The sequence below is a fragment of the Anomaloglossus baeobatrachus genome, chromosome 3 (assembly GCF_048569485.1).
Source record: "Anomaloglossus baeobatrachus isolate aAnoBae1 chromosome 3, aAnoBae1.hap1, whole genome shotgun sequence".
NCBI lineage: Eukaryota > Metazoa > Chordata > Amphibia > Anura > Aromobatidae > Anomaloglossus > Anomaloglossus baeobatrachus.
Window position 1 is genome coordinate 196,346,133 of NC_134355.1, and position 25,997 is coordinate 196,372,129.

General features: G+C 44.4%; 1 protein-coding gene across 6 annotated transcripts in view; it reads right to left on the reverse strand.

The window, feature by feature from the left end:
• SCAF8 (SR-related CTD associated factor 8) overlaps window positions 1-25,997 on the reverse strand; it is a 333,369-nt gene that overhangs the window by 181,357 nt on the left and 126,015 nt on the right. For all 6 annotated transcript variants that reach the window (XR_012751614.1, XR_012751615.1, XM_075339680.1 and 3 more), the window contains 6 exons: window positions 25,364-25,477; window positions 22,935-23,091; window positions 21,485-21,639; window positions 21,103-21,247; window positions 20,854-20,919; window positions 15,837-16,037 (listed from right to left, as the gene is read on the reverse strand). Coding sequence is in view for 4 of the 6 variants with exons in the window: in XM_075339680.1 (XP_075195795.1) it covers window positions 15,837-16,037; window positions 20,854-20,919; window positions 21,103-21,247; window positions 21,485-21,639; window positions 22,935-23,091; window positions 25,364-25,477 (838 nt within the window). In the remaining 2 variants the exon portion in view is untranslated. The remainder of the gene's footprint in view (window positions 1-15,836; window positions 16,038-20,853; window positions 20,920-21,102; window positions 21,248-21,484; window positions 21,640-22,934; window positions 23,092-25,363; window positions 25,478-25,997) is intronic.

Consider the following 25,997-nt stretch of genomic DNA (forward strand, 5'->3'; position numbering starts at 1 on the left):
GGTTATACTTACATGCACAGCTCTCCTACATACATGGTTATACTTACATGCACAGCTCTACTACCTGCAGTTTCCCTTACATACACAGCTCTGCTACACGCAGTTTCACTTACATACACAGCTCTGCTACATACATGGTTATACTTACATGCACAGCTCTACTACCTGCAGTTTCCCTTACATACACAGCTCTGCTACATACATGGTTATACTTACATGCACAGCTCTCCTACATACATGGTTATACTTACATGCACAGCTCTACTACCTGCAGTTTCCCTTACATACACAGCTCTGCTACATGCACAGTTTCCCTTACACACACAGCTCTGCTACATACATGGTTATACTTACATGCACAGCTCTGCTGCATACATGGTTATACTTACATGCACAGCTCTACTACCTGCAGTTTCCCTTACATACACAGCTCTGCTACATACATGGTTATACTTACATGCACAGCTCTGCTGCATACATGGTTATACTTACATGCACAGCTCTGCTGCATACATGGTTATACTTACATGCACAGCTCTACTACCTGCAGTTTCCCTTACATACACAGCTCTGCTACATACATGGTTATACTTACATGCACAGCTCTGCTGCATACATGGTTATACTTACATGCACAGCTCTGCTACACGCAGTTTCACTTACATACACAGCTCTGCTACATACATGGTTATATTTACATGCACAGCTCTACTACCTGCAGTTTCCCTTACATACACAGCTCTGCTACATGCACAGTTTCCCTTACATACACAGCTCTGCTACATACATGGTTATACTTACATGCACAGCTCTGCTGCATACATGGTTATACTTACATGCACAGCTCTACTACCTGCAGTTTCCCTTACATACACAGCTCTGCTACATACATGGTTATACTTACATGCACAGCTCTCCTACATACATGGTTATACTTACAGGCACAGCTCTACTACCTGCAATTTCCCTTACATACACAGCTCTGCTACATACATGGTTATACTTACATGCACAGCTCTCCTACATACATGGTTATATTTACATGCACAGCTCTACTACCTGCAGTTTCCCTTACATACACAGCTCTGCTACATGCACAGTTTCCCTTACATACACAGCTCTGCTACATACATTGTTATACTTACATGCACAGCTCTGCTGCATACATGGTTATACTTACATGCACAGCTCTACTACCTGCAGTTTCCCTTACATACACAGCTCTGCTACATACATGGTTATACTTACATGCACAGCTCTCCTACATACATGGTTATACTTACATGCACAGCTCTACTACCTGCAGTTTCCCTTACATACACAGCTCTGCTACATGCACAGTTTCCCTTACACACACAGCTCTGCTACATACATGGTTATACTTACATGCACAGCTCTGCTGCATACATGGTTATACTTACATGCACAGCTCTGCTACACGCAGTTTCACTTACATACACAGCTCTGCTACATACATGGTTATACTTACATGCACAGCTCTCCTACATACATGGTTATACTTACATGCACAGCTCTACTACCTGCAATTTCCCTTACATACACAGCTCTGCTACATACATGGTTATACTTACATGCACAGCTCTCCTACATACATGGTTATACTTACATGCACAGCTCTACTACCTGCAGTTTCCCTTACATACACAGCTCTGCTACATGCACAGTTTCCCTTACACACACAGCTCTGCTACATACATGGTTATACTTACATGCACAGCTCTGCTGCATACATGGTTATACTTACATGCACAGCTCTACTACCTGCAGTTTCCCTTACATACACAGCTCTGCTACATACATGGTTATACTTACATGCACAGCTCTGCTGCATACATGGTTATACTTACATGCACAGCTCTGCTACACGCAGTTTCACTTACATACACAGCTCTGCTACATACATGGTTATACTTACATGCACAGCTCTGCTACCTGCAGTTTCACTTACATACACAGCTCTCCTACATACATGGTTATACTTACATGCACAGCTCTACTACCTGCAGTTTCACTTACATACACAGCTCTGCTACATACATGGTTATACTTACATGCACAGCTCTACTACTTGCAGTTTCCCTTACATACACAGCTCTGCTACATACATGGTTATACTTACATGCACAGCTCTGCTGCATACATGGTTATACTTACATGCACAGCTCTGCTACACGCAGTTTCACTTACATACACAGCTCTACTACATGCACAGTTTCACTTACATACACAGCTCTGCAACATGCACAGTTTCACTTACATACACAGCTCTGCTACATGCACAGTTTCACTTACATACACAGCTCTGCTACATACATGGTTATACTTACATGCACCGCTCTACTACCTGCAGTTTCACTTACATACCCAGCTCTGCTACAAGCACAGTTTCATTTACATACTCAGCTCTGCTACATACACAGTTTCACTTACATACACAGCTCTGCTACATGCACAGTTTCCCTTACATACACAGCTCTGCTACATACATGGTTATACTTACATGCACAGCTCTACTACCTGCAGTTTCACTTACATACACAGCTCTGCTACATGCACAGTTTCCCTTACATACAGAGCTCTGCTACATACATGGTTATACTTACATGCACAGCTCTACTACCTGCAGTTTCACTTACATACACAGCTCTGCTACAAGCACAGTTTCATTTACATACTCAGTTCTGCTACATACATGGTTATACTTACATGCACAGCTCTACTACCTGCAGTTTCCCTTACATACACAGCTCTGCTACATACATGGTTATACTTACATGCACAGCTCTCCTACATACATGGTTATACTTACATGCACAGCTCTACTACCTGCAATTTCCCTTACATACACAGCTCTGCTACATACATGGTTATACTTACATGCACAGCTCTCCTACATACATGGTTATATTTACATGCACAGCTCTACTACCTGCAGTTTCCCTTACATACACAGCTCTGCTACATGCACAGTTTCCCTTACATACACAGCTCTGCTACATACATGGTTATACTTACATGCACAGCTCTGCTGCATACATGGTTATACTTACATGCACAGCTCTACTACCTGCAGTTTCCCTTACATACACAGCTCTGCTACATACATGGTTATACTTACATGCACAGCTCTCCTACATACATGGTTATACTTACATGCACAGCTCTACTACCTGCAGTGTCCCTTACATACACAGCTCTGCTACATGCACAGTTTCCCTTACACACACAGCTCTGCTACATACATGGTTATACTTACATGCACAGCTCTGCTGCATACATGGTTATACTTACATGCACAGCTCTACTACCTGCAGTTTCCCTTACATACACAGCTCTGCTACATACATGGTTATACTTACATGCACAGCTCTGCTGCATACATGGTTATACTTACATGCACAGCTCTGCTACACGCAGTTTCACTTACATGCACAGCTCTGCTACACGCAGTTTCACTTACATATATAGCTTTCCTACATACATGGTTATACTTACATGCACAGCTCTACTACCTGCAGTTTCACTTACATACACAGCTCTGCTACATGCACAGTTTCACTTACATACACAGCTCTGCTACAAGCACAGTTTCATTTACATACTCAGTTCTGCTACATACATGGTTATACTTACATGCACAGCTCTACTACCTGCAGTTTCCCTTACATACACAGCTCTGCTACATACATGGTTATACTTACATGCACAGCTCTCCTACATACATGGTTATACTTACATGCACAGCTCTACTACCTGCAATTTCCCTTACATACACAGCTCTGCTACATACATGGTTATACTTACATGCACAGCTCTCCTACATACATGGTTATATTTACATGCACAGCTCTACTACCTGCAGTTTCCCTTACATACACAGCTCTGCTACATGCACAGTTTCCCTTACATACACAGCTCTGCTACATACATGGTTATACTTACATGCACAGCTCTGCTGCATACATGGTTATACTTACATGCACAGCTCTACTACCTGCAGTTTCCCTTACATACACAGCTCTGCTACATACATGGTTATACTTACATGCACAGCTCTCCTACATACATGGTTATACTTACATGCACAGCTCTACTACCTGCAGTGTCCCTTACATACACAGCTCTGCTACATGCACAGTTTCCCTTACACACACAGCTCTGCTGCATACATGGTTATACTTACATGCACAGCTCACCTACCTGCAGTTTCCCTTACATACACAGCTCTGCTACATACATGGTTATACTTACATGCACAGCTCTGCTGCATACATGGTTATACTTACATGCACAGCTCTGCTACACGCAGTTTCACTTACATGCACAGCTCTGCTACACGCAGTTTCACTTACATATATAGCTTTCCTACATACATGGTTATACTTACATGCACAGCTCTACTACCTGCAGTTTCACTTACATACACAGCGCTGCTACATACATGGTTATACTTACATGCACAGCTCTATTACCTGCAGTTTCCCTTACATACACAGCTCTGCTACATACATGGTTATACTTACATGCACAGCTCTGCTACACGCAGTTTCACTTACATACACAGCTCTACTACATGCACAGTTTCACTTACATACACAGCTCTGCTACATACATGGTTATACTTACATGCACAGCTCTACTACCTGCAGTTTCACTTACATACACAGCTCTCATACATACATGGTTATACTTACATGCACAGCTCTACTACCTGCAGTTTCCCTTACATACACAGCTCTGCTACATACATGGTTATACTTACATGCACAGCTCTGCTGCATACATGGTTATACTTACATGCACAGCTCTGCTACACGCAGTTTCACTTACATACACAGCTCTGCTACATACATGGTTATACTTACATGCACAGCTCTACTACCTGCAGTTTCCCTTACATACACAGCTCTGCTACATACATGGTTATACTTACATGCACAGCTCTGCTGCATACATGGTTATACTTACATGCACAGCTCTGCTACACGCAGTTTCACTTACATACACAGCTCTACTACATGCACAGTTTCACTTACATACACAGCTCTGCAACATGCACAGTTTCACTTACATACACAGCTCTGCTACATGCACAGTTTCACTTACATACACAGCTCTGCTACATACATGGTTATACTTACATGCACCGCTCTACTACCTGCAGTTTCACTTACATACCCAGCTCTGCTACAAGCACAGTTTCATTTACATACTCAGCTCTGCTACATACACAGTTTCACTTACATACACAGCTCTGCTACATGCACAGTTTCCCTTACATACACAGCTCTGCTACATACATGGTTATACTTACATGCACAGCTCTACTACCTGCAGTTTCACTTACATACACAGCTCTGCTACATACATGGTTATACTTACATGCACAGCTCTCCTACATACATGGTTATACTTACATGCACAGCTCTACTACCTGCAGTTTCACTTACATACACAGCTCTGCTACATGCACAGTTTCACTTACATACACAGCTCTGCTACATGCACAGTTTCACTTACATACACAGCTCTGCTACATACATGGTTATACTTACATGCACAGCTCTACTACCTGCAGTTTCACTTACATACACAGCTCTGCTACAAGCACAGTTTCATTTACATACTCAGTTCTGCTACATACATGGTTATACTTACATGCACAGCTCTACTACCTGCAGTTTCCCTTACATACACAGCTCTGCTACATACATGGTTATACTTACATGCACAGCTCTCCTACATACATGGTTATACTTACATGCACAGCTCTACTACCTGCAATTTCCCTTACATACACAGCTCTGCTACATACATGGTTATACTTACATGCACAGCTCTCCTACATACATGGTTATATTTACATGCACAGCTCTACTACCTGCAGTTTCCCTTACATACACAGCTCTGCTACATGCACAGTTTCCCTTACATACACAGCTCTGCTACATACATGGTTATACTTACATGCACAGCTCTGCTGCATACATGGTTATACTTACATGCACAGCTCTACTACCTGCAGTTTCCCTTACATACACAGCTCTGCTACATACATGGTTATACTTACATGCACAGCTCTGCTGCATACATGGTTATACTTACATGCACAGCTCTACTACCTGCAGTTTCCCTTACATACACAGCTCTGCTACATACATGGTTATACTTACATGCACAGCTCTCCTACATACATGGTTATACTTACATGCACAGCTCTACTACCTGCAGTTTCCCTTACATACACAGCTCTGCTACATGCACAGTTTCCCTTACACACACAGCTCTGCTACATACATGGTTATACTTACATGCACAGCTCTGCTGCATACATGGTTATACTTACATGCACAGCTCTGCTACACGCAGTTTCACTTACATGCACAGCTCTGCTACACGCAGTTTCACTTACATATATAGCTTTCCTACATACATGGTTATACTTACATGCACAGCTCTACTACCTGCAGTTTCACTTACATACACAGCGCTGCTACATACATGGCTATACTTACATGCACAGCTCTATTACCTGCAGTTTCCCTTACATACACAGCTCTGCTACATACATGGTTATACTTACATGCACAGCTCTGCTACACGCAGTTTCACTTACATACACAGCTCTACTACATGCACAGTTTCACTTACATACATAGCTCTGCTACATGCACAGTTTCACTTACATACACAGCTCTGCTACATACATGGTTATACTTACATGCACAGCTCTACTACCTGCAGTTTCACTTACATACACAGCTCTCATACATACATGGTTATACTTACATGCACAGCTCTACTACCTGCAGTTTCCCTTACATACACAGCTCTGCTACATACATGGTTATACTTACATGCACAGCTCTGCTGCATACATGGTTATACTTACATGCACAGCTCTGCTACACGCAGTTTCACTTACATACACAGCTCTGCTACATACATGGTTATACTTACATGCACAGCTCTACTACTTGCAGTTTCCCTTACATACACAGCTCTGCTACATACATGGTTATACTTACATGCACAGCTCTGCTGCATACATGGTTATACTTACATGCACAGCTCTGCTACACGCAGTTTCACTTACATACACAGCTCTACTACATGCACAGTTTCACTTACATACACAGCTCTGCAACATGCACAGTTTCACTTACATACACAGCTCTGCTACATGCACAGTTTCACTTACATACACAGCTCTGCTACATACATGGTTATACTTACATGCACCGCTCTACTACCTGCAGTTTCACTTACATACCCAGCTCTGCTACAAGCACAGTTTCATTTACATACTCAGCTCTGCTACATACACAGTTTCACTTACATACACAGCTCTGCTACATGCACAGTTTCCCTTACATACACAGCTCTGCTACATACATGGTTATACTTACATGCACAGCTCTACTACCTGCAGTTTCACTTACATACACAGCTCTGCTACATACATGGTTATACTTACATGCACAGCTCTCCTACATACATGGTTATACTTACATGCACAGCTCTACTACCTGCAGTTTCACTTACATACACAGCTCTGCTACATGCACAGTTTCACTTACATACACAGCTCTGCTACATGCACAGTTTCACTTACATACACAGCTCTTCTACATACATGGTTATACTTACATGCACAGCTCTACTACCTGCAGTTTCACTTACATACACAGCTCTGCTACAAGCACAGTTTCATTTACATACTCAGTTCTGCTGCATACATGGTTATACTTACATGCACAGCTCTACTACCTGCAGTTTCCCTTACATACACAGCTCTGCTACATGCACAGTTTCCCTTACATACACAGCTCTGCTACATGCAGTTTCACTAACATACACAGCTCTGCTACATACATGGTTATACTTACATACACAGCTCTACTACATGCAGTTTCCCTTACATACACAGCTCTACTACATGCAGTTTCCGTTACATACACAGCTCTGCTACATGCAGTTTCACTTACATACACAGCTCTGCTACGTGCACATTTACACACACTATACATTATCACATCCTATAGTTCCTGATTGGGACCTGAATAGAGCCTGCAGCAGTTGAGCAGCTGAAGGACCTTCTACTTGGTTAAGTGAAGGACCTTTCAGATGATGTGATCAGTTAGATGACCTGAAGAAGGGAATTTTGTTACTTACCGTAAATTCCTTTTCTTCTAGCTCTTATTGGGAGACCCAGACGATTGGGGTATAGCTACTGCCCTCCGGAGGCCACACAAAGCACTACACCAAAAGTGCAAGGCCCCTCCCCCTCTGGCTATACCCCCCCCGTGTATCACGGGTTCTCCAGTTTTAGTGCCAAAGCAAGAAGGAGGAAGCCAATAACTGGTTGAAACAAATTAACTCCGAATAACATCGGAGAACTGAAAAACCATTTAACATGAACAACATGTGTACCCGCAAACAACAAAAAACATCCCGAAGGACAACAGGGCGGGTGCTGGGTCTCCCAATAAGAGCTAGAAGAAAAGGAATTTACGGTAAGTAACAAAATTCCCTTCTTCTTCAGCGCTCTATTGGGAGACCCAGACGATTGGGACGTCCAAAAGCTGTCCCTGGGTGGGTAAAGAAATACCTCATGTTAGAGCTGCAAAACAGCCCTCCCCTACGGGGATGTCACTGCCGCTTGCAGGACTCTTCTACCTAAGCTGGCATCCGCCGAAGCATAGGTATGCACCTGATAATGTTTGGTGAAAGTGTGCAGACTGGACCAGGTAGCTGCCTGGCACACCTGTTGAGCCGAAGCCTGGTGTCGTAATGCCCAGGACGCACCCACGGCTCTGGTTGAGTGGGCTTTTAGCCCTGGAGGAACCGGAAGCCCCGCAGAACGGTAGGCCTCTAGAATTGGTTCTTTGATCCATCGAGCCAGGGTGGCTTTAGAAGCCTGCAACCCCTTGCGCGGACCAGCGACAAGGACAAAAAGTGCATCGGAACGGCGCATGGGCGCCGTGCGGGAAATGTAGATTCTGAGTGCTCTCACCAGATCTAGCAAACGTAAGTCCTTTTCATACCGGTGAACCGGATGAGGACAAAAAGAAGGCAAGGATATATCCTGATTAAGATGGAACGAGGATACGACCTTAGGGAGAAACTCCGGAATGGGGCGCAGCACTACCTTGTCCTGGTGGAACACCAGGAAGGGAGCCTTAGATGACAGAGCTGCCAGCTCAGACACTCGCCGAAGCGATGTGATCGCAACAAGAAACGCCACTTTCTGTGACAGCCGAGAAAAGGAAACTTCCTTCAGAGGCTCGAAAGGCGGCTTCTGGAGAGTAACTAGTACCCTGTTCAGATCCCATGGATCTAACGGCCTCTTGTACGGGGGCACAATATGACAGACCCCCTGCAGGAACGTGCGCACCTTAGAAAGACGTGCTAGACGCTTCTGAAAAAAACACGGATAGTGCCGAAACTTGCCCTTTAAGAGAGCTGAGCGACAAGCCCTTTTCTAACCCCGATTGCAGGAAGGAAAGAAACGTGGGCAATGCAAATGGCCAGGGAGACACTCCCTGAGCAGAGCACCAGGATAAGAAAATCTTCCACGTTCTGTGGTAGATCTTAGCAGAAGTCGACTTTCTAGCTTGTCTCATTGTGGCTACGACTCTTTGAGATAATCCTGCGGATGCTAGGATCCAGGACTCAATGGCCACACAGTCAGGTTCAGGGCCGCAGAATTCTGATGGAAAAACGGCCCTTGGGACAGTAAGTCTGGTCGGTCTGGCAGTGACCACGGTCGGCCGACCGTGAGATGCCACAGATCCGGATACCACGACCTCCTCGGCCAGTCTGGGGCAACGAGTATGACGCGGCTGCACTCGGATCTGATCTTGCGAAGCACTCTGGGCAAGAGTGCCAGAGGTGGGAAGACGTATGGGAGCTGGAACTGCGACCAATCTTGAACCAAGGCGTCTGCCGCCAGAGCTCTTTGATCGCGCGACCTCGCCATGAATGCCGGGACCTTGTTGTTGTGCCGGGACGCCATGAGGTCGACGTCCGGCACTCCCCAGCGGCGACAGATTTCCTGAAACACGTCCGGGTGAAGGGACCATTCCCCTGCGTCCATGCCCTGGCGACTGAGGAAGTCTGCTTCCCAGTTTTCTACGCCCGGGATGTGAACCGCGGATATGGTGGATGCTGTGTCCTCCACCCACATTAGAATGCGCCGGACTTCTTGGAAGGCTTGCCGACTGCGCGTCCCTCCTTGGTGGTTGATGTATGCCACCGCTGTGGAGTTGTCCGATTGGATTCGGATCTGCTTTCCTTCCAGCCACTGTTGGAAGGCTAGTAGGGCAAGATACACTGCCCTGATTTCCAGAACATTGATCTGAAGGGTGGACTCCTGCGGAGTCCACTTCCCCTGAGCCCTGTGGTGGAGAAACACTGCTCCCCACCCTGACAGACTCGCATCTGTCGTGACTACTGCCCAGGATGGGGGCAGGAAGGATCTTCCCTGAGACAATGAGGTGGGAAGGAGCCACCATTGTAGAGAGTCCTTGGCCGTCTGAGAAAGAGAGACTTTCCTGTCCAGGGACGTTGACTTCCCGTCCCATTGGCGGAGAATGTCCCATTGAAGTGGGCGCAGATGAAACTGCGCAAAGGGAACTGCTTCCATGTCTGCCACCATCTTCCCTAGGAAATGCATGAGGCGCCGCAAGGGATGCAACTGTCCCTGAAGGAGAGATTGCACCCCTGTCTGTAGTGACCGCTGCTTGTTCAGCGGAAGCTTCACTATCGCTGCTAGAGTATGAAACTCCATGCCAAGATACGTTAGTGATTGAGTCGGTGATAGGATCGACTTTGGAAAGTTGATGATCCATCCGAAAGGATGTAGCGTCTCCAGCGTAGCATTCAGGCTGCGCTGACATGCCTCTTGAGAGGGAGCCTTGACCAGTAAATCGTCTAGGTAAGGGATCACCGAGTGTCCCTGAGAGTGCAAAACTGCTACCACCGCCGCCATGACCTTGGAGAAGACCCGTGGGGCTGTCGCCAGACCAAATGGCAGAGCTACGAACTGAAAATGGTCGTCTCCTATCACAAAACGTAGAAAACGTTGATGTTCTGTAGCAATTGGCACGTGGAGATAAGCATCTTTGATGTCTATTGAGGCAAGGAAGTCTCCTCTGGACATTGAGGCAATGACAGAACGCAGGGTTTCCATCCGGAACCTCCTGGCGTGCAAATGTTTGTTGAGCCGTTTTAGGTCCAGAACAGGACGGAACGAGCCGTCCTTTTTTGGAACCACAAAGAGATTGGAGTAAAACCCTTGCCCTTGTTCCTGAGGAGGGACTGGGATCACCACTCCTTCCGCTCTTAGGGATTCTACCGCCTGCAGCAGAGCATCTGCTCGGTCTGGATGTGGGAAGGTTCTGAAGAACCGAGCTGGAGGACGAGAATTGAACTCGATTCTGTACCCGCGAGACAAAATGTCTGTCACCCACCGGTCCTTGACCTGTGACATCCAAATGTCGTAAAAGCGGGAGAGCCTGCCCCCGACCGGAGATGCGGAGGGAGGGGGCTGGAAATCATGAGGAAGCCGCTTTGGAAGCGGTACCTCCATTTGCTTTCTTGGGGCGTGTGTGAGCCCGCCACGAATCTGAGTTTCTTTGCGTCCTCTGAGTCCCTTTGGACGAGGTAAATGGTGTCTTGCCCGAACCTCGAAAGGACGGAAACCTCTGCTGCCACTTTTTCTGCTGAGGTTTGCTTGTTCTGGGCTGTGGTAAAGAGGAGTCTTTACCCTTGGACTGCTTAATGATGTCAGCCAATGGCTCGCCAAACAGTCTATCTCTAGATAAAGGCAAACTGGTTAAACATTTTTTTGGAACCAGCATCTGCTTTCCAGTCCTTTAACCACAAGGCTCTGCGCAAAACTACCGAATTGGCGGACGCCATTGAGGTGCGACTGGTAGATTCTAGGACCGCATTGATAGCGTAAGACGCAAACGCCGACATCTGCGTGGTAAGGGACGCCACTTGCGGCACCGCTGGATGTATGATAGCATCCACTTTTGCTAAGCCAGCTGAAATAGCCTGGAGTGCCCATACGGCTGCGAATGCCGGAGCAAACGACGCGCCGATAGCTTCATAGACAGATTTTAACCAAAGGTCCATCTGTCTGTCATTGGCATCTTTAAGTGAAGCGCCATCCTCCACTGCAACTATGGACCTAGCTGCAAGTTTTTGAAATCGGGGGGTCGACCTTTGGACACTGTGTCCAGCGCTTGACCACCTCCGGGGGGAAAGGGAAACGTGTATCTTTAGATCGTTTAGAGAAACGCCTTTCTGGGTGAGCGTCGTGCTTCTGGATTGACTCTCTGAAGTCAGAGTGATCCAAGAAAGCACTCAATTTACGCTTGGGATAGAGGAAACGAAACTTTTCCTGCTCCGCAGCCGCCTCTTCTGCTGAAGGGGCTGGGGGAGAAATATCCAACAGCCTATTGATGGCTGAGATAAGGTCGTTTACCATGGCGTCCCCATCAGGGGTATCCAGGTTGAGAGGGGTTCCAGGAGTGGATTCCTGATCACTCTCCTCAGACACATCACAGGGAGACTGATTGCGCTGAGACCCTGAGCAGTGTGATGACGTTGAGGGTCTTTCCCAGCGAGCCCGCTTAGGGTGGCTGGGGCTATCATCTGAGTCATAATCCTCAGCTTGTGAAGCCGGGGACCCCCCTGTAGGCTGGATTAATTCCAAGTGAGGGGGACCTGAGGACAGAGGCCTCGCCGTGCCCAAAGACTGAGTCCCATGCATAGATTGCAAGGCGTCAAGGATTTTTGTCATAGTCACAGACATTTTATCCGCAAAAACTGCAAAGTCTGTCCCTGTCACCGGGGCAGAACTTACAAGCGTCTCAGACTGGGACACTACCTCTCCTGACTGCGGCTGGCGAAGCAGCACCGGATCTGAGCATTGCACACAATGGGGGTCTTTGGAACCTGCTGGTAGAGCAGCCCCACATGCAGCACACACAGTGTACACAGCCCTAGCCTTGGCAGCCTTGCGTTTTGAGGATGACATGTTGCTGCTTCCTCAGAGCGATCTGGGATATGCAGCCAGAAGCGACCTCACAGTGCAAGAAATACAATATCTATATATCTGTACACAGTACACCGATACACAGTGAGGCACTAGAGGGACCAGCACAGAAAAACCGCTTACCGCCCGCTTAAAAAGCGGGTGTGAGGTCGCAAGATAGCCCCCCAGTCCAGGTCTCCCAGAGCCTTGCGTCCCTCCTCCAGCCAGGCTGCATGTAATGGCTGCCGGCGTCCCGAGAGAGGAAGGGGGGCGGGCCCTGGGCGTTCCTGGCCAAGAGCGGGAAGCCTGCTTCCCTCTGTGCCTAGTGAGAGGGCTGGAGCATGTAAATCAGGCTCCAGCCCTCGTCGCTGCTAGCGAACAGCGTCTCTCCCCTACCCTGATTGACAGGGTGGGGGCGGGAACGAATCGGAGCTGCCGGCGTCCTAGGCCCAAAAAGCCGGGGACTAAATTTATAAACGCCGCCGCCGTAAAAGCGCGGTCGGCGTGTCCCCGGCGCACCACAAGTCACAGCAGCGCCGCCCGGTCCAGAGGGGGTCGGCGCTGCGTTCCCACAACACAAAGTCCCCCAGTAAACTGTAGGGACACTAACTCCAACGTTACGGTCCCCGGCGCACTACAACACCCAGCCAGTCCGGAGTGTGTCTGTGCCTGCCGGGGACACAGAGTACCTGTATGATGCAGGGCCCTGTCCCTGATCGTACCCCTGCTCCGTCTCCATCAGGTTCTAATGGGTCTGTGGATGGAGCCCGGCGTCAGAGCTGAGAGGCCGGCAGGATCCCACTTCCACAGAGCCCTACAAGGGGATGTGGAAGGAAAACAGCATGTGGGGCTCCAGCCCTGTACCAGCAATAGGTACCTCAACCTTACAACACCATCCAGGGGTGAGAAGGGAGCATGCTGGGGGCACTATATGTGCCCTCTTTTCTTCCATCCGAAATAGTCAGCAGCTACTGCTGACTAAAATCTGTGGAGCTATGCATGGATGTCTGACCTCCTTCGCACACAAAGCTAAAACTGGAGAACCCGTGATACACGGGGGGGGTATAGCCAGAGGGGGAGGGGCCTTGCACTTTTGGTGTAGTGCTTTGTGTGGCCTCCGGAGGGCAGTAGCTATACCCCAATCGTCTGGGTCTCCCAATAGAGCGCTGAAGAAAGGAGATTTACTTGTTACTTGTGTAAAAGGTCCTTCAGCTGCTCAGCTTCTGCAGCGTCCGTCCGGTCAGGTCTTGGTAAGCGTCTCTCCTGCTCAGAAGCGATGACATAGACCAGTGCAGAGCAGGAGGAAGGAGGGCAGGACACTGTGATCAGGGAGGACGCTGTGTCAGTGTTCTCCTCCATCACATGATGCTGCCTCTGTACTATAAGACGCACACACTTGTTAAATAGTGCCTCTTTTTAGTCCAAAAATTCGGTATATGCTTTATTTAGTTAAAAACAATGAAAAATGGGTAACACAGGAACCTCAAGATGAAGGCTTTTGCCAAAATGCACGTTGGGGTCTGTGTCATCTCAACAGAAGAGAAGGCATGGATGTGTATTCAATATCAACTTGGGAGATGCTCTAAGTAATTTTAAGAGTAACTGGTAAAACACGGGTACAATCGGATGTCATCACCACACCACCCCAATAATCTGTTGTGATAAGAAGTTATCAGCAGTGTTCAAATGTTAAGTTATTAAGGAGAAAGCAGAGAATATTTTATAATGATGTACAGTTATTGCTGCATATATGATTTAATATATGACGCTATACTTTAATAAAAATTTTATGTTAAAAAGAGGAGAAAAAAAAGTAACTAAAATTTCACATATTATTAAAATGTTTTGCTGGAATTTGTATATATTATGTACTGGAGTTATTTGCAACCTTCATGGAGAAAATAGATGCTGAAGTATGCTTCACCAAGTGCGTAGATCTGACACCATATGTTGTATACAGATCTCCAAACTATGAATGTGGGAGAAGCGGAGTGTCCATGGCGTGCATGCCTTCTCCATGTATGCAGCAGCCACTGTGAGAGGACTGCGAGAGCTGAGCTTACACTACAGTTGTGTAGGAATGGGCGTCTCGGAGTACTTGTGAATAAAGCAGACAGGCAGTATGCCGGTTTGGTGCCGAATGCACTTGTAGTGTCTTCTCTACCATGCAAGGGAATATAGAGAAGAACAACCAGCTGCAGTCACAGTGAGGGCACTGTTCAGACACAACTCCTGCACTTGTCTCACTGAGGACTCTGCGTTCTCCACAGTAAGGGCCGTTTCACACATCCGTCTTTTCGCCGGATTGGCGGATCTGGCGCACTCCAGTACAGTGTGATACAGTACAATGGCAGCGCAACAAGCTCCGGTCACATGCTGTCATGTAACCGGAGCATGTGACCCGGACGTTTCCGCGTTGCCATTGTACTGTATCACACTGTACTGGAGTGCGCCAGATCTGCCAAATACCGGATGTGTGAAACGGCCCTAAGAGCTGAGAAATCCAAGATACGTTGCAGAGATCTAAGCACCAGGTACAGCATCTATTTTCTACCTAAATGCAGAAAATTACCCCTGACTCCAAAGTAAAAAAAAAAGAAATTAAGTGGAACAATTAGATCTATCCTTCCACTGAAGAATATGCCAATTTTTTTTCTTGCTTTCCTTTTTTTTGCTTTAAAATAAAATGGATCAATGTAAAATGAAACTGAAGACTAGTGTGAACCTAGCCTAAGCAGTACAGGACAATAAAAAGCTGCAGACGTACCACTTGTAGCCATTCTTTCATTAGCAATGTCTTTAGGATGTTGTCTTTTTTCTTCGTGGTTGGCTTGAGTACTTAATGAAGGATTAAAGACAGATGGTGCAGATACTGAAGTGGTCACAACTGATGGCATAGACAGCATCATACCGCCATAGGACATGTCTTTAATGCTGTCTGCAGAGTTGGGCAGTCGAGGAACCAGGGCTGTATAAAATAAAAATATATATATTGTGTCTTTAAATGAGTACTTCAGCACTTGGCATAGACAAAATGCTAAGGTTTGCGTTTCTTCTTTCTTAAATAGAGTCTATTGTAGTATTGGAACAGACAGGTATAGTCTCCTGGCCAACATTGGACATTTGTGAAAACAAGCTATCAATTTTATATCTTGTGAAAAAAAACAATGACATTTTCACAATCAGAGCAGATCTGAGTCCAGTCTCACACCATAGGCTTCAAGGTAGCATATTTTGGTAGTATCAGATCCTTAAATGGAATCGGTCGGTAAGCTCAACCCTGCTAAGCCGTCTATATGAGCATGTAGGTCAGAAGTTGAATAAACTGATATCAAGATATCAGGTGTTTTATTTACAAGAAATCCACGTTTTTCTTAATATGTATATCAGCTATTAAGATCTATGGTCTGGACACAGATCCCCGTGAGAATCTGCCTCCAAAGCTTATTTTAAATGAAAGGAGGCATTACCAGTGTGAGACATGTAGATCAGGAGAGCAGGCTGTCAGTCATTACATGTCTCACACTGGTAATGCCCCCTTTCATTTAAAATAAGCTCTGGAAGCTAATTCTCAGGGAGATCTACGTCCGGGCCATAGATCTTAACAGCTCATTTACATGTTAAGAATAATGTTGATTTCTCGAGAATAAGGGAAGGTTGATAATAATGACATACTCCCTTTAAAGGGGCTGTCCCACAAGAATAATAAATTTTAATCAATAGATATTAGAATAACAAGTTGCACTATTTAAAAAAAATGTTCTTGTGCTGAGATCATATCATTAATGTGTCTCTGCTATGTACTGCTGTGTACGACCATGCAGACCTGCTGCAGTTTATGGTCTGCACAGTTCCTTTCCAGGGAAAAAAGCATACGCAATTATAATAATTAAGAATACAGATGAAATAGCAAGGGCTCTCAGCTGCTATTTACTGAGGCAACACATTTCCCTGCCTGAGGCAACACAGGAATGAATGTTTCTGCCAAATCTCCAGCTCACTGAGCTCATCATAAACCAAGTCAGAGAGGTAGCACCTCCAGCAAGCGCGGAGCCTATATGTCACTGACTTGATTTATGATGTGATCACAGGACTAGTGATAAAGCAGAAACACTCGCTCCTGTGATAAAACAGCCAGGGAAATCTGTTACCTCAGAAAGTGTATGAGCCGGGAGGTTTCATCTGTATACTTTATTATCAGGAATGTATGTGTGATCATGAACTTGGACACAGCGCGTACACTGCACACAGCGGAGCACATCTATCACATTATCTCAGCACAAGAACATTTTTTTAACATATCTAAGTGTGCAACTTATTATTCCAAGGTCTATTAATTAAAATATACTTTTAAAAGGTTGCCTGCAGCTGCTCACTTCTGCATAGGGAAAAGCAGAATTAAAATCAGACACATGTCAGTACAGGTATGTGTAGGTGAACAGCACCCAGATCTCGTACATTACTCCACATTACTCTAGGGAACTTCCAACAATAGATTGTGATCACAGGTTTTTAAAATGGCTGAACTCTTTTGGGCATGCCAATGACCACTGGGGGCTTTTAGTAGTTATACACTTATTATACAATAGGTCCACTATTAAGCACAATACTTTGAATACTTTTATGTAACCAATCAGATACTTCAAAAGACTGGAAAAGCTGTTTTTTTTATAGAATTAGTCAGAGGTTATCTGTATACATACAATGTGTTTAAAGCAATTTGTACAGAAACAGGTAACCTGAATGTCACGGTAATAGGTGATATCTAGATATAGGTGAATAGTAACTATTCATGTTCAGATAATGCTTACCGAATACCAAGTGCTATTCCAGTATTCGTCATATAAAATGCTTGGGTTCCCCACTGGCTTCATTAGGTTTGTTATTCCTGACGAATGCCAGAATAGGACTTTGGGATTCATTACTAATAATCCGAACACGATTAGTTACTATTCGCCCATCACTGGTGACATCATGAAGACAAGCAAAACACAACAAAACAACTTCTTGACAAGATTACAGGAAGGGACTCTATACAAGAATAAATTCAAATCACTGAATATCCTGGAAGTAGACCTATCCGTAGAATAGGCAATAACTACTAACTGTGTAAGAGTGGAGAAGATAGCCATGTACGGTGCTTGGCTAGCTCTGGCAGGTCCTCTGCTGTGATGGTTGGTGGGGTGTCAGCAATCTAAAACTTATCCCCTAAACTGTGGCGTACACCATGACAAACTGAAATGCAGCTATTGGCCAGAGCTATAAACTTTGGGTCGTCCTGGCCGGCCAAGAAATCCGCTGCTACCTAGGCAAGATCACAGGATCTTTAGTATAGTCTTATTTAGGTACCTAAAACTCTTTTGTTCAAAATTACATTTTAACCCCTTATGGACGCAGCCAATTTTCATTTTTGAGCTTTGGATTTCTCCAATTTCTTCTAGGAGCCATAACTTTTTAATATCTATGTTCACATAGCCATATGAGGTGTCAAGAGTCATAGATTGAATGACAACATTCGCATGAGGCTTATTTTAGTTTGCCGCGCTGTATGATTCAATGGCCCAGTTTTTGTGGGAAGTGCGGCAAACAAAAAACAGCAATTCCCAATTTTTTTCCTTTACATATGCCATATGGCTTATATAATTTTTCTATTTTATAGATCTAAATTTTAAGGCTATGGCATTTACAAATATTCCTTTTTATATTGTCTTTTCTTATACTATATTTTTTAGACTCTCCAGGGAACTTAAAACTGTTATATTGTTTGATCGCTTGTTCTATCAACTGGAATACTACAGTATTGATGGCTATAGAACAAATCATGATCTTCTTTGAAGGACAGACTGTGGCTTGGCAACCTAGTAGTACCAACTTGTCATTGACAGGTTCATCAGAAGGCATCCGGCTGCCATAGGGTAACTCGTCACAGATTTCAAGGTAGGTGTATGGGCATGTGAAAGGACGCCTATGAAGAATCACACACTTTAACTGGAGCTGGAAAGTGCACTTAAGGCAGTTAAAAGCAGTGATCAGAGCTAGTTCATGAACCAGGTCCATACAACTATGCCAGCTCCATAAAGTATATATCCATCATTCATGGCGAAGGGGTATATCGGTTAAAAGAAAAAATTAAGAGTATGGTTGTAAATTTACCTGAAGGAAGGCATCCAAAAAGCCAAAACAAAACTGAATAGGTCAAAGGACCAAGCCACATGTGAGATTAGTCAGACAGGCGGGTTCCCGATGGCTTGTCCTACCCACTGCCCTGGAGTGACAGGTCTCTCCATGCAAGCATGTATGGGGGAAGAGCCGCCACTGCAGGGGGACTGGTCAGGAGAAGCTGCTGGGGACCTGCATTTCCAACAAGTCTCAAATGTGGCTCGGTTTCCAGTGGCAATTAAACAGTACTTACCTGAAACTACCAACGTTGAAGTACCTGGCTGAAATCATACAGCCAGTGCCTGATACATGCTGCCTATAGAATAGATTGCTCCGTCAGCAGCTGTTAACCTGCTAAGTGCCACTGTCAATCTCTGACAGCTGCATTTAATGAGATCCAACAGGTGGCTGCGTCATTCCATGTACTCATGAGCGCACTCATGACATGATCATGGGCCAGTGGTGGGTTGCCATGACAGCTGTGCCTACTGAATACCTAGAATTCAGCTGGTGTTCATAGGAGACCGTGATTCTCGCTATACATAGTGGTGCTGTAGCACTGCCATGTATAGTACAAGCAATCAGATGTTCGCAGGTGCAAGCCCCATATTGGGACTAACAAATACAGAAAATAGTGAAAAAAATGTTGTTAAAAATATGAAAATTCAAAAAATTATATATATCTATTACATACCGCCGTATTTTTCTATTTGGGAGGAAAATGATGGGTGCATTTTACAATCTGAATGTACAGTACCCTACCGGGAGGTGGAGAATAGGCACTCTGCTGGCGGCGGGGATCCGGCTGGATGTGTAAAGCAAGGCTGTGCAGCAGATGTTTCCAGATGCTCTGGCTGTGGCGCGGACTTCAAAGAGTAAGCGGGTGCGGACATATCGTTCTCAGCTTAAGATCTATTATGTCCACGAACCGGCTCTGGCCCATAATCTCCCAGCAGTGGACTTAAGGAAAATGGCACCTGGAGGTGGCGCGTGAGAAGATGAGCTCTCGGCTTGTCATTGAGCCAAGAGCTCAATCTGTGCACGAGCCACCTCTGGGCGCCATTTGTTAAAAGCCCGCACCACTGACAGAACACCCGGGATTGGGACACCCTCCGCACCGCCCTGTTCCACGCGGCTCCTGCAGCCAGGACAGACCCCGCAGCCAGCACGCCCCCCCCCCCCAACACAGCCCCAGATACCAAAAGTGTAAAATTTTGTGGGTCTTGGAAATGGCGACACAAGAAAATTGTTATTATTTTTTACCCTCAAAAAAATATATACATTTAGTATCTACGTGATTGTACTGAAATGGAGGATGATATTGGCAGGTCAGTTTTACTGTATACTGTAGTGAACATGGTAAAAAAAAAAATAATTAAAAAATATTAAGGAATTCAACTTTTTTGCCATTTCAAAGCACTTGGAATTTGTTTTCCCCGCTTCCCAATGAATCACATGATAAAATGAATGGTGTCATTCAAAAGTACAACTTGTGTCACATAAAACAAGCCCTCATATGTTTTTTGGAAGGAAAAATAAAAAAAAATATGGATCTTGGAAGAAGGGGAGGAAAAAAAAAATGACACTTTTGCATACATATGTCTACATATACAATGTGGGCTTACCTGTAGGAATAGCTGAGCTCATAGGTGGGGGAATAGTGGGCGGTGGAAGGGGTGGTGGTATAAAGCCTGTAATGACAAGGTGAACTTGGAATAAAATGCACTTCTCATGTGGCACAGCACACTGCAGACAAGGCGTAAACTGTGCAAAACATTGTATACAAATGCATAAAAGGTCCATGTACCCAAGACATGAGGATAAAATGGAGATTAAAGTAAGACTCCGCACCCATAACATTACTTTATGCTTACCTGGAGGCGGCTGAGAAGGGTTAAAGCCTGCACGCATGAATGGCGGAGGGGGAAGAGCAGTGAAGCCTGGCGGGGGCACGGACATGGATACTGGAAACGCTGGCGGCACCAAGCTTACAGCGGGCACAGTTGGTGTCATAGGAATCTGTTTACAATATATTTAGCAGGAAGAAAAAAGTGATATTTTGTAAAAGCATTCTAATGTGCATTAGTGCCAGAAGTAAGTACTAATATTCATAGACTGTGTGTAATGGACGGACAGCGTAATGGCAGGGCCACGAGCGTAGGACTAACAAGCACATATGTTGTAATGTAAACTACATTCACTCTTACTAACAGCGCAGAAGTAGGACATGAGCAAGGTGCCGATTCTTCTACGTACCTGAAGCATGGCAACAGGTGGGTTATAGACCTCGGGCTGTGTGGTTATTATGGAGGTTTTGGGGACTATCGGACTCTGCACGGTGGTAGTGGGGACAGGAGCGGGTGGAGGCTGTTTTAATACCACTGGCTCTGGGTTTCTCTGTGATTGCCAGTCTGCAATGCAAAAGAAGCATCAGGTGAACACAGATTCCCTGTAACACATGCACACGCTTTCTTCCAAAGCCAATCCTGCAAACACTCGGCTTCTCTGTTGTCCTGGAATCCACGAGTTTGTATCTTTAGCCATGATGAGAAAGCAGGGAAGGAACCAAGGCAGGACGAGGAGTTCCTGTAGCGTTTACCAAAAGGGTTGGTAGAGAGCAATTACACAGCACACCACAGGATGCTTAGTACAGAGTGTGATGTTGTGATGGCCACTATTCAGTCATTTTCCCAAAAATATGTACAAATGTCACAAACATTACACTGACATTTACACATTATGACTTCACGATGCAGAAAATCTTCGCTGGACACTTTCAATGGTCAGTGGTGTGTTAATAGTTAAGTTAATGTTTGCCACATACGTATACACCATGACAACAATCTTATCAGGGTTATTCCCATCTCAGCTTTTCATGACTGAGGAATCTTCTAGGTGTCAGCCACCCGAGGCGAGGGTCCGAAAACAGCACAGTACAGCTACACTGTTTGTATAACTCCCATAGATCTGAATGGCAGTTATGGAAATAGTGTAGGAAACTGGCTACTCTGTTGGCTTGACACCTGAATATAAAATTGGTTTAAAGAAATCGGGTTAAATGCTGCGCTAAAAACCACAGATCCAAGGTATATAGTGAATTCCTTTTCTTTATTTTCACAGGTCAAAGACATCTCCGTCTTCATCAGGACAAACACAAAAAGGAACAGCATAACCAGCATAGGTTATGCTGTTCCTTTTTGTGTTTGTCCTGATGAAGAAGACGAAGATGTCTTTGAAACGCGTTGACCTGTGAAAATAAAGAAAAGGAATTCACTATATACCTTGGATCTGTGGTTTTTAGTGCAGCATTTAACCCGATTTCTTTAAACCAATTTTATATTTACTGCTTGCATCGGGGCTGCAGCTGACCACCATTTCATTTACTTTGTGCTTGTAAGGAGTTGTGCCTGTCACAACTGCAGCAGGTGAGTACCTGTCTAATTCCCTGCGTTTACTCTATATCGGATAAAACCCTATGTGCGCTTCCTTTCCACGGTTTCTCGGCTTGACACCTGTGTGAGGAGCTTGCTGTGCTATAGTGCTTCCGTAACTCGAACAACAAAGCCCAGCCGCACATGTAGCCCCACTTCTTATGGTCAGCACCTAAAAGCAGCTATTCCCATCTCAACCATAAAAGAGATGGCAGGAATCATATAACTAATTCACTATGCAAAAAAAGAAAAACAATTTTGATACTTAGTTTTACCATTATTGACAGTTTCCTGATCAATCATTCCTCCTTCAGCAAAGTCATCTAAATCATCCAACTTCACTTTCTCCCATGGTATGTACGTGACGCCAAGATCAACGTCCCAGAACTGCTTGTACTCGGTTTTCACACCCTTATTTAATGCCCAGGCGATCTAGGATGATGACACAATTGATAATGTTAAAAATACAAGAAATGTAGTTCACTGATAGACAATTAATTCACTTTTAAGGACCCAGACATTTTGTAGTTTTGTGCTTTCATTTTTCTGCAATTCTTGAAAAAGCCATAACTTTTTTTTATTTTCCCTTTGACATATCCATAAGAGGGCTTGGGGTTTTTTTTGCAGGAAAATTTGTAGTTTTGAATGTCATCATTCATTTTACCATATAATGTACTGAAAAACGGGAAAAAATAATTCTGAATGGGGTAAGATGGTGAAAAAATGGAATTCTGCCATGTTTTTTATGGTGTTTAAATCATGCTCTTTTTCTCTCTTCAAAAAAGAGAAATTGAAATATAGATAAACATACACACACATGTGTATGAAAGAATGAATATATATATATATATATATATATATATATATATATATAGATAGATATATATAGATAGATATATACATATACATACAGGGGTTGGACAAAATAATGGAAACACCTAACGTTTTGGTATCATAATCTTCCAACATGTTACAAATATGCCAACCATGACATATGTTAATGTTTTGTAGTTGATTATTTGTGTTATGTGATATGTGTATGTAAATTAACTGCTTCTTTTGCAGAATTGTAAGAACATTGATGAGAACCTGATACCAATGGCAGACCTCTCGGATTTTCAAAGAGGCCAAATTGTTGGTGCTCGTATGACAGGCGCTAGTGTAACAGAAAGTGCCCGAATGCTTGGCGTGTCAAGAAGTACTGTCTCCAAAGTAATGACTGCGTTTGAAAGGAAGGAGAAACATCAGAAACAAAGCACAGGTCCGGCCGAAAGTCGAAGTTGACTGAGAGAGACTGTCGGACTCTAAAGCGAATTGTTCGTTGGGAGCTGCACAAATCTGGATTCCACGGAAGAGCTGCAATTAGAAAACCGCTGCTCGCAATGAAAAATGTGTCCAAGCGTTTAGAGTAGTGTAGAAACCTCCAGAATTGGTCCCTCGAGCAGTGGAAACATGTGATATTCTCAGACGAATCATCGTTTACCTTATTTCCGACCTCCGGCCGAGTGTACGTTTGGAGACAGCCGAAAGAAGCATTCCATACAGACTGCCCTCTCCCAACCATAAAACATGGCGGAGGTTCTGTGATGATCTGGGGTGCTATTTCGTGGGGATCCGCCGGGCCAATGATATTCCTTCATGGAAGAATTAACAGCCGAGATTATTAGTGCATCCCATGGTTCAAGCACTGTTCACGGAGGGGAACGCCATCTTTCAGGATGATAATGCACCAATTCATACAGCTAGAATCGTTAAAGCATGGCACAAGGAACTGTCTAATGAAGCTGAGCATCTCATCTGGCCCCCACAATCCCCAGACCTCAACATTATTGAGCATTTATGGTCAATTTTAGAGATTCATGTTAGATGTCGATTTCTGCCTCCATCGTCGCTCAAAGAACTGGAGGGTATTTTAACTGCAAAATGGGCTAAACTTCCTTTGGAAACAATTCAAACCTTGTATGAATCCATACCTTGGAGAATTGAGGCTTTAACCGACGAAAAAGGTGGTCATACACCATATTAAACTAACTTTTGTTGATGTTTCCAGGTGTTTACATTATTTTGTCCAACCCCTGATATATACACACACATACTGTATATATATATATATATATATATATATATATATATATATAAACACATACACACTGCAGCATTGTATTATATAGTGAAATTGTGGTGTCAGAGCTGCACGAGAGTACTAACATGGCAGATACAGGGACCTTCATCAGGTTTCTGGCTGCAAAGGAATCTTATCGATTCCCCGTGATTGTGTTGCGGGGGACTGATGTGCACACGTACAGGTAATAACGTTCCTTAAATCATAAAAGCACCAGTCGCTGCAGTTACAGTCAGATGCTGGCTACGTGATACAGCTGGCATCTGGCTGATATGAACAGACTCAGCCCTTGAGCCAACTTCATACAACACTTAGAGACCTATGCCAAAAATATGTCATTGGCAACTAAGGAGTTAAAAATCCTTCAGCAGTTTCCATAAATCTTAAAGAAATTTCCTATTAGTGACTATGTCGCTATTGGCCAGGGCAATAATAATGAGCTCATTTGAAATTGATTGGGGTCCAATAGTTCAGAACTCCATTTGACATTATACGATATGACAAAGTAACCTAATATGCTGCTTTGGGAAAACCTATTACTGTAAATTATACAATTTTGATAGCATAATACTAAATATCTACCTTGATAATTTTGGATCCAATCTTACAAGATCCTGAACTTAGCTTCTGAAGGGCTCGAAAAGCATCTTGCCTGTGAACCATGCAAACATATGCACAACCACGGGGAGGAATCATCTGTGGAGGTAAATTAAATCGGATTTAAATGCAGATAATTTATCAGACCTGTAAATGGTCTTTTTCCATAATGTTACACATCAGGTAAAGTGGTATAATAAAAAATATTGGATATACTGTTTACAGTCTTATCATATACGTTGCTCACAAACCTATGCAGCGAGCTTGCTGTAGTGGAAGCTGCAAGAAGCTTGAATATTACTCAATAAATCTTAAAGAGGTTATCCCATACTTTATATTAATGACCTACATCTGCAATATTAAATCAATGGGGTCCGACACCTGGTGCCTCCATCGATCAGCGGCCGGATGTGAGCAGTGTTCGGAGCAGAGCAGCACAGTACCATGTTTAGTGGTTGCTGTCAAGAACTGCAGCTCACCTCCTATTCAATTGTTAATTCATCAGTATCAAACTAGTGGACAACCCCTTTAGATCAACGTACACTTTTAACCAGTTTAGATAAAAACAACAGAAACAAACAAAAATCAAACATAAAAGGTTATTCATGTGTGTAAGGTA